This window comes from Triticum aestivum, chromosome 7A, assembly GCF_018294505.1.
Source record: "Triticum aestivum cultivar Chinese Spring chromosome 7A, IWGSC CS RefSeq v2.1, whole genome shotgun sequence".
Taxonomy (NCBI): Eukaryota; Viridiplantae; Streptophyta; class Magnoliopsida; order Poales; family Poaceae; genus Triticum; species Triticum aestivum.
The window spans coordinates 698,760,880-698,770,183 of NC_057812.1; the positions used below are offsets into that span (position 1 = coordinate 698,760,880).

The 9,304-nt window shown below is 45.0% G+C and overlaps 1 protein-coding gene across 2 annotated transcripts; it reads right to left on the minus strand.

Moving 5' to 3' along the window:
• Positions 1 to 1,240: 1,240 nt before the first annotated feature.
• LOC123149453 (actin-binding protein) lies at positions 1,241 to 8,721 on the minus strand. Of its 2 annotated transcripts, none has more exons than XM_044569107.1 (5): positions 8,398 to 8,721; positions 2,948 to 3,100; positions 2,644 to 2,679; positions 1,918 to 2,233; positions 1,241 to 1,610 (listed from the first exon to the last, which is right to left on the minus strand). In XM_044569107.1, exons 1-4 carry the CDS (start codon positions 8,512 to 8,514, stop codon positions 1,946 to 1,948), a joined length of 594 nt encoding a protein of 197 aa, XP_044425042.1. In that variant the 5' UTR covers positions 8,515 to 8,721; the 3' UTR covers positions 1,241 to 1,610; positions 1,918 to 1,945. The 2 variants fall into 2 exon arrangements, with proteins under 2 accessions (XP_044425042.1, XP_044425041.1); XM_044569106.1 differs by having other exon boundaries at positions 1,918 to 2,236; positions 8,398 to 8,714.
• Positions 8,722 to 9,304: the final 583 nt, after the last annotated feature.

Sequence of the window (9,304 nt, forward strand, 5' to 3'; positions counted from 1 at the left end):
ATGGGTGAGAGTAGCAAGTTTTAGTCCCACTACTTTTAGTCATGAGACTAAAACGTATCCAAGCACCCTCTAAAATTTTTTAGTCAAGGGCACCCCTACTAAAATGTGAATTAGTCATCTCTCTCCTCATTTAACTCCTCTCCTTTAACACATGCGAGTTCTGGATTGGAGGGTTTGGAGGATAATAAATGCTCATTAACTTAATTTTAGTCTCTTTAGTATTTGGATCCAAACATGGGTGAGGCTAGCAAGTTTTAGTCCCACTACTTTTAGTCATGGGATTAAAACGTATCCAAGCACCCTCTTACCCCTCACGACCCCAAATGTGGTGGTGGTTATCCGGCTAGGGAGCACATGGAGCGGCGGCTCTAGCAAGTGAGTGCCGATCGAAATAACCTTTGAGCATATTTACGCTGATTTTCATGATTGCTCTTCTGACATACAACAATGCTCATCGCACTTTGACCAAACAACTACATGTTCATGTTCCAGATTTATTTTTGTATGGTCGAACCCTCTTCTGTGAATTACTTAATTTCATGTTCCAGATTGTGGGGCTAATTACTAATATGGTTAGGTCTCATGTCATATACAGCGCTATACATAAAGGAGGGCATCCCTGCATCTATTTGATCGTCGTATCGCTTAGGATAACAGTGCCCTCCGAAATTCCTCCAAATCCAATCGGGAGTGCGCTGGACATTGACGTGAAGGCCTGTCCTTGCTCCGGCGAGGTGCCGGAGTGATCTACTATGCTGCGGCAAGGTGCCGGAGTGATCTACTACACTGCGGCGAGGTGCCGGAGTGATCTACTACGCTGCTGCAGTTTGTCATCGGACTCCATTTCCTCCACCAAGATGGCCTCTCCAAACGGAGGTATAAACACAATATCATCCACTAATTTTCACATCAAATCAAGTAGTGTTCATGTGTATTAGATAAGATCCAATTAGCAGTTGCATAACCTAAGCAATTAGTCTAACATTTATTACTGCCTCCGTGTAGTGAAGTGAAAAACATTCTTATATTATGGGACGGGGGAGTATCATGGAAGCATATCAAGGAAATAGTATAGGAGCTCATGAGTAGCTTATGTATCAGGCCAGACAAAGTAAGGAATTAACATACTGTAGGCAGAAATCAACTTTTAGAGAACACCAGCAAACACAACAGATATGCTCCCAAAATGCCACGGCCATGTAGGTTACACGGCATTGGAAACATTGAGCCACATGAAAAATAATAGCAAGCTTTTTCAAGCATAGATAAACCATAAACCACATTGGTTCAGACATATTCAATCAACCAGGCCAATCCTAGCATGCGATTTATAGTGGTCGACGGCCAAGCCACGCTAGCACATTACTACCCAATTACAGTCAGAAGCATCCATATATGCTGCTCTTGCATGCTCCATGGGAGCGGCACCTGCCATTCATAGTGTCTGCTCCAGAGTCCATGGTTTACGTATATATACACAAACTAGAGCCATGGTGCCATTGCAAATTCAACAACTCCATAGTCCATATTAACAATATAGAGTACTGGCCTTATACTAATTCTGCAGATTAGGCCGGTTCCCCTGCTTTCGCCTTGCATCAGCCCCCTCTCTGTCACAACGAAAGAACGATGGTTAGTTAGCATTTCCAACAGGGGGCCTTCATCATAACAATTTTCCACAGGGCAATCTTCAACTCCTGTCAGTGTCATAAGAGTTTTGCTTTCACCGTTTAATCTGTGTTATGATACGTTTGTGTTCATAACCAAGGAAGTGTGAATCCTGGGGTATCTTAATTTGATCAAAAGCATGAGAGCAGTAACAACAGTATGAACTTACTGGCTACTAATAGAAGTTTGGCTACTAATAAATACCCAGTTTTAAGATAGCAAAGGAAGACCGGATAACAAAAACGGCACCTGTTAAGTGGCTTCACTTACAGCCCGTCTACTTGGCCGGGACCTGCACCCGCTGCTGTCGACGTGCAACATATTCCTCATAGTCCGAGTCACTCTCAGACTCAGAGATCCATCCGTAGCAGGGGGGCCTTTTGCGCTTAGTTCCTGTAGCTAACGGATCTGGCGACGCAGCTCTGGGAGAAGGTGGGTCGATGAGCAGGGGGGCCTTTTCCGCTTCCTCCGTCTGCTCAACTGCTACCACAGCCTCAGATGGTGGTACAACCATCGCAATGGGAACGAACTCTTCTGACGGTTCCTCCTTTATTGCTACTTCTTGCTGCTGCATTACCAACCAAAGCCCCACGTAAGAATTGGACAGTATGCATAAGCTTTATTGCTGGAGGGAAGAAGTAACCACAACTAGACATTCTTGACAAGGTCTTGTTTTAGAGGTAAATCTAATTTTTCATAAGTAACAGCAGTTTGTGCACCATAAATGTTTCCTTATTGCAGAAGTACTGATGGCCAACATGTTGAAGTTGTATTACAAAACCAACTGAGAAAATACTACATAGTGCAATGCTAACATGTACAATGCCAATTCATCAGTCAACTATGTCAGCTCAAAGGAATGATGGAAGACATCAACCAGACCACTTCTTTCAGATGGCATTGTTGTCAGTTTTATGAATAAACAAGCTTTTAGGTGAAAACAGACACAAGAAAGTAAATGGAGAGGGAGCTTACCGGAGCCTCCTCCTCCACCTCCTCCTGCTGCGGCTCCTGCAAATACTTCATAAATTATCATTCATGTACTAGGACCAACCTTTTTCTCGAACTAAATGCCTTAAAGCGAACAAGATGAGGAATTAGTACATATGACATGTATTACTGAGCAAGTTTCTTTTTTGGCATGGGATGACAGTTACCAATTAAAGAAACACTGCCTTGAATATATTAGTCTGTAGGTAGCAGAGTGGTATAAATTGGTACCAATGGCACACACAGCAATTAACATGGACACAAGAGAGTATGTGGAGAGCGCCCTCACCAGATGAGCTTCCTCCCCCTCATCGTCACCATCATCATCCTCATTCTGCTGCTGCTGCAACTTCTCCTGCTCCTCCAACTCAAAGAGCGCTTCTTGCACTACGGAGTAACAACTGTCCTCCAGCAACGGCCACCCATCCTTCCCATACACATCCTAAACAGACGAGGCCGAATTAATCAGGACCATGGTTTTCAATTTCAATGAAATTTTGGAAATTTATTAATTTCAGCAAGTACTGAAATATAGCATTTTTGTTAAATTATTTCAACAATTTCGGCCTCCAAAGTCATTTCCCGCCAGGGCCACCTTTGGTGGCAAAAAATCAGGCCAAAGCCCAAAACTAGCTCCCCCAAGGCCCGTGAATGCTAATATGTCTCTCCCGTGCCCTCACATCTGTACATAAAACGCCAAATCCTGGAAAATCCCCTTTCATGCCGGCGGCGCCGACACTGGAGGCTCGGGCTCCAATTGCTACTTGATGCGAAATCTGACACTGTCAGAAATAGAATCCTTTTGATTCTTTGGCAGTCCTGGCACCTGAGAAACAATGTTATACATGGTGATGGAAAGGACACAGTTTCGAGTCCTGTGCATTTCTTAGTCAGGTACGAGGAGGACGTAAATGATTCGCTGTACAGTGATGTGACTGAGAAAGATAAATGTCACTGGTCTCTGTATCCCCATAGGTCCAGCAATCCGACAGCGCCTGCTAGCGATCATTGGTCTGCACCAGCGAAAGGGATGGTTAAACTAAACACAGATGCATCTTACATTCCGAAGACAGGGGAAAGCTGGATTGGTGCAGTTGCTAGAGACCACTGTGGCCAAGTCTTTGTTGCAGTGTGCCAGAAATTAAACAAATGCTCCTCTGTAGAAGAAGCAGAAGCGGAGGCGGCATTAATTGGTCTGAAGGAATTGGCAAACTGTACAGGGGGGTGGTCACTTTGGAAATCCACTGCACTACTGTCGGCAAGGAACTGCACTATAAAGGAAAGAACCGAGCGAAGTGTTTCTCTCTGGTGGCAGACATTAATCAAGCCTCTGCCTTCGCTACTCACTGCGCCATAGTGTTTACAAGAACATGCAATGCTCTTGCACAAGAATTGGCGGCCACGGCGAGAAGTGTCGGAGACCAAATCATAGTAGCAACTGTCCCTGAATATCGATGCTAGCTGAATGTAATCACACCATTGAGTAACTATAACTCGTGGTCCTAAAAAATGATTGTCATATACTTACATTACCTATGATGAAACATCTAAGATGGTTTGTGCAGAGATGTCTTGTGATTCTTTGGCACTTTTGTGTATTTACCTATGCCATTGATTAGCTTGTGTTTTTTGTTGTTTTCTATGGTCAATTGTTATTCTGATCACATTCCAAGCCTTTGCGGTGTTGTATGCTAGCATGTGGTTTATGCCGATGATGCATATTATTGTGGAGCACAATGCGTATGTTGTTCATGCAAGACATTATATATTCTTTGTGATAAATTAACTTGCTGTCTTTTGTAAAATGTGAAATTCGTGCAATGGCTCTATTGATGATGTGATGAAAATGCATGGTATATTTCACTGGGGATATTACTGATACCTGGAGCCATGCTGCGAATTATGGAAGGCAAGGATTTTCATGTCACTATTGTGGTCTGAAGAGGCGGGGTGGAGGCTCAACCCGCCTAAAGGGACATCTAGGTGGGTTGGGAGGATCAGTGGTTGCCTGCTATAATGTGCTCTCCGAGGTACAAGCTGCAATGAGGAAGGATTGGCTGGTTTACAAACAGAAAAGGTCAAAGGTACAAGCCGGCAAACTAAGATTGGAACTTGAGCGTCTATAGGAAATGGGTGGAAGTCCAATAATTGATCTTGATCCTGCTAGTGATGAAGAGGACCATGTAAGGTTGGAAAGGGAGAAATCAATATGGGTACTCCCTCCGTTCACTTTTGTAAGTCATTTCAGACAGCTCAAAATGGGCTGTTTTGTACATTGTCTGAAATATCTTGAAGGTCTTATAAAAGTGAACAGAGGGAGTAGTAGATTTGAGGTCGGGTCCAGGAGTGGCAGCAGCAACGGCGAGTCTAGTGTCTAGTCCTACAACTCCTGCCACTGGAAAGATAACTCAATATCTTCAGCGTAAGAGCTCTCTTAGTCCTGCAGATGGTAGTACTAGGACTCCTGCTAGTGGAAAGAAAACCAAGGGATGCCAGCCAAGGATTGACTTCTCAAATCAAAAGCTAAATGCAGCAAAACTTGGTCAAGCTTGGGCCAAATGGTTCCACACTAATGATATTCCTGGACGGAAAATCAATTGTGCTTCATTTCGAGCAGCGCTGATGTTGAGACAAGAGCTACATGCAGTAAAGCACTTGCCTACAGCATATGAAGTTGATGGGATATATTTGGATGCCAACTATATGGAAATGAGGGTTCTCGTTGAGAACATGAAGCAAGATTGGGATTGTTTTGGTGTGACTATCATGAGCGACTCATGGACAGGACCTACTGGCATGAGCATCATCAACTTCATGGTCTATTGCAATGGGGCCATGTTCTTTCACAAGACTGTCAATGCAACTGGTCGAATCCAGAATTCAGGTAATGAAAATGCTTCGTGTTGCAGTCATATTTATGCTCTATTCCTTGTCATGCAATATTTAACATCAGTGTTCATGCAGAATTCATATTCAAGGAAATCAAGAAGTTCGTTGTCGATGAAATTGGTCAGAAGGTGGTTGTCCAAATTGTCGCGGACAATGGTTTGAACCACAAAAAGGCATGCAAAGATCTCGTCAAAGAGCACCCTGAGAAATATTGGCAGCCTTGTGCAGCTCATACAATCAACCTTATGTTAAAGGACATTGGTAAATATTATGAGGTTGCCTGAGTTCTCAAAAGTGCGAAAAAGATTAGTAGCTTCTTCTACAATCACAACCGGCTGCATTCTGATATGGGAGACAAGATTGGTGGAGAGTTGATCCATCCTAATACCACCCAACTGTTTTATTTCCCTGCAAAGGATACATGATAAGAAAGACAAGTTTCGGCAATGGATGGTGTCAGATGAATGGGAAAATAGTGACTGGAAAACTGAGGAAGAATTTGACTATATAGAAGCATGTCTGACAAGTAGTGAATGGTGGAACGACCTCAAGAGGTCCTAGATACAGTGCAGCCACATATAGTCTACTACGGTATGCTGATCAACAGAAGGATGTGACCGTTTCTGGTCTTAAAGCAAGGATGATGACCGCTGTTCAGGAATTGACAGCTCAACTCGGCAAGGATACATATGAATTTGAAAATTACATGAGTAAGGTGGGCCCGAGGATTCAGCATAAGTACGGCGACACGTTGATGCTTGCAGGTACCCCCTTTGTGCTGAAACTCTTAGTTGACAAATATGTAGCTCTTCTCCTTCATTTATCATGTAGCTCCTATTCCAATATGTACCTTTTGCATTTGTAGCTGCTGTCCTTGATCCTGAATCACACTATTCATTTGCATTTGACAAAGATCCAGCCTATATCGATAAACTCCTAGATGTAATAGCAAAGATGGCGGCTACACCACAGTCTGGAGCAAAGGCTATGGATGAACTTGTGTTTTATAATGCCAATAAAGGAAAGTTCGGCGGAGTGATGGCACAGCTCGTAGCATCTAGCCCAGGTAAGTGAGCTACAGAATTTAGGGGAGTTGGAATGTGGTATCTTCTCTTTTGCTGACTTATGGTGTTTCTATCTTGCAACCACTTGGTGGTCTCAATATGGTGGAGAAGTGCCCATGCTGCTGAAGTATGCGATGTGCATTGTGTCTCATTGTGTGTCATCGACTGGGCGTGAGTGCAATTGGAGTACTTTCGCGTTAATCCATAGCAAAGTGAGAAATATGCAAAGTTACATTAAGCTGACAAAGCTGGTGTACACACATTCCAACCTGCAGCCCCGCCTTCAGCAAAATGAGACTTATCGAGAAGATACGGAGGTCGATCCATGTGCTCTCATGATGAATCTTACTCAATATGATGAACAAACCCAATCATGGATTGGATGAACAACTCGAGGAGTGAATCGAACCACTTCTAGATGAGGGAGCTCATCTCAGCTTATTCGTGATATAGTTCGCGATGTGCGCTCAAAGAGGAAGATGGTCAAGGTTTCAAGTCTTGCGAGGAGGAAAAGGGTGAAGAAAGGGAAGATGGCTGAACTGGATGAAAAGGGGGAGGCTTCAGAAAGTGACGATGATGAGGAAGAAGACGGGGAAAGTGATGCTGAAGAAGATTTCGATGATGAAGAGGAGGAAATAGTTGAGATTCCTTCACCTGAAAGACGCATTCAAGGTGTTGAACCAGGAGAAGAGGCCAACTGAAGAAGCAAGGGAGACCCGGAAGTCAAAACGATCAGCTGGGAAGGACATAGATAGTACTTGTCTACTATTAGCAATGGTCAGTTCTTCTGCTGAAGTTATGTGCTAAATTACAAAGCTTCAGTTTACAATTTGATTGGTTTAAACCTGATTCTAGCTTTACTTCTATTTTATTATTGGCATCTGTGTAGTGTAGATGACTTGCTGAACGTGCTAAATATGCGGATACGTGCCTCTGCCACCGTTCTATATTACTAATTCCACATGTACATAATTACTGAAAGGTGGCCTTGTCTTTCAGCGAACTAACTTACTGAAATCTGATGTAACCACAACAGCTGTCACTACCTATCAAATAAATGCTATATTGGCATGTTCTGGAAAATCCTCTCATGCATCCTTGGACTATTTTGTGTTTTTTGACGTCTCTAACTTTTGTGCAGATATTCCTCGAGGTGTGAGAACAACATTGCTGCGACAAAACCAAGTCCAAGATGAACAGAGCAGAGAGGTACTACTCATTTGCGCTGATCCACCAACTTGCCTAGCATTGTTGAGATTGGTGATGGGCAAGTTCCATGGATTTCCAGAAAAAAAGAACTTGTACACAATTGTATTTCAGGTAACCTTGCATATGTTAGCTTGCTGAGATGGAAAATGTATGTTCACTTGTTCGTCCGTTGAAATTAAACCAGTAGGAAATAATACTGTAGCAGCATTCTTACAACCAATTTTGAGGAAGGGGGATTGGGCCTGGGGAACCAAACGAGAATGTGGAGAGGGGATCTGGCCTGGGTGGGGATTTGGTGACATGCAGGGGATCAATCCAATCCCTGGGTGGTTGAGTTCCGTTAGGGGAAGCAGACAAGGCCGAGATAATCGCAAGAATCGGCATCGACTCCCGAATCGGCTGACAAAATTAACCGTGGGAAAAAAGGCCTCTGCTCCGCGACATTCGCGCACGAGTGTCCCCGGCAAAGCGCCGATCTTTGAGGGAATTCCGCCGGTCGCCGGACCCAAAAGACAACCCTTTCTCTTTCTCTCGGCGAAGAAGCGGGTAGATGGGGAAGGGGAGGGGGGGCGCAGACCTTGAGGAGCTTGTTGACGACGCGGCGGACGTCGGCTTTGCGGTATCCCATCTCGGCGAAGTGGTCGATCGCGGCGTCCATCCGCTTCTCCCCGGCCCTCGGCCGCCGCCGGGGCATTGCTCGGCCCCGATTGAGGGGACGGACGGAGGCCGCGCCGGTCGTGCGGGGGAGGGGAGGGAGGGAGCGGTGGCCGCCGGAGCTCGCGGGCTAGGGCTTTTGGCGAGCTTGATTGGGGAGCTGGAGCTGAGCAGAGTGACGGCGTTTGGGCCCGTGACCGTGAGGTCAGGTGCGGCGCATTTCTACTCCCTCGTCGGTGCGGCACAGCCGTCCTCTCCTCTCCCCTGTTGGTTCTTTTTTCCTTGAGCTGCCCTGCTCATTCTTGGCCTTCGTAGGTGAGATTATTGATGGTCTCTTGCTAATTAGTCGCAATAAAGAAGTGCAAAAATGATCAGGTCTGTTATAAAAATTGGCCCGAAGTATAAAGTATCTCAAATATAATAAAAATTACATAAAGATTACATAAAGATTACGAGACCACGGAACGACCGATACCGCCGCCAGAACGAGCCGCCGACGCATGGTTGTCGTTGTTCCCATACCGGAGCGGCTTAACTTTGTCGATGACAGCCACAAAGACTTCGTGCACGTGCACCTAAGGGTCAGTGCCATGGAGCTGTAATTGTCGTCGTTCAACCCACACTGCTAGGGAAAACCCTAGTAGTAGCGCGGGTTTTGGGCTATTAGCAGCGCGGGCAGCCGCGCTACCAATAAGGCGCTACAGTTAACTGTTAGTAGTAGCGCGGTCTGTACACGCGCTACTATTCTGGACTGTATCAGTAGCGCATTTTCAGAACGTGCTACTATTAATTAGTTGTAGCGATTTCCTTGCCCCGCGCTACTGCTATAT

Coding starts and splice junctions, on each gene's coding strand:
- LOC123149453 (XM_044569106.1), bottom strand. CDS start 8,514: ATGCCCCGGCGGCGGCCGAGGGCCGGGGAGAAGCGGATGGACGCCGCG. Junction 3,101..8,397: donor TCGTCAACAAGCTCCTCAAG/GTCTGCGCCCCC, acceptor TCGTCTGTTTAG/GATGTGTATGGGAAGGATGG. Junction 2,680..2,947: donor AGGGGGAGGAAGCTCATCTG/GTGAGGGCGCTC, acceptor AAGTATTTGCAG/GAGCCGCAGCAGGAGGAGGT.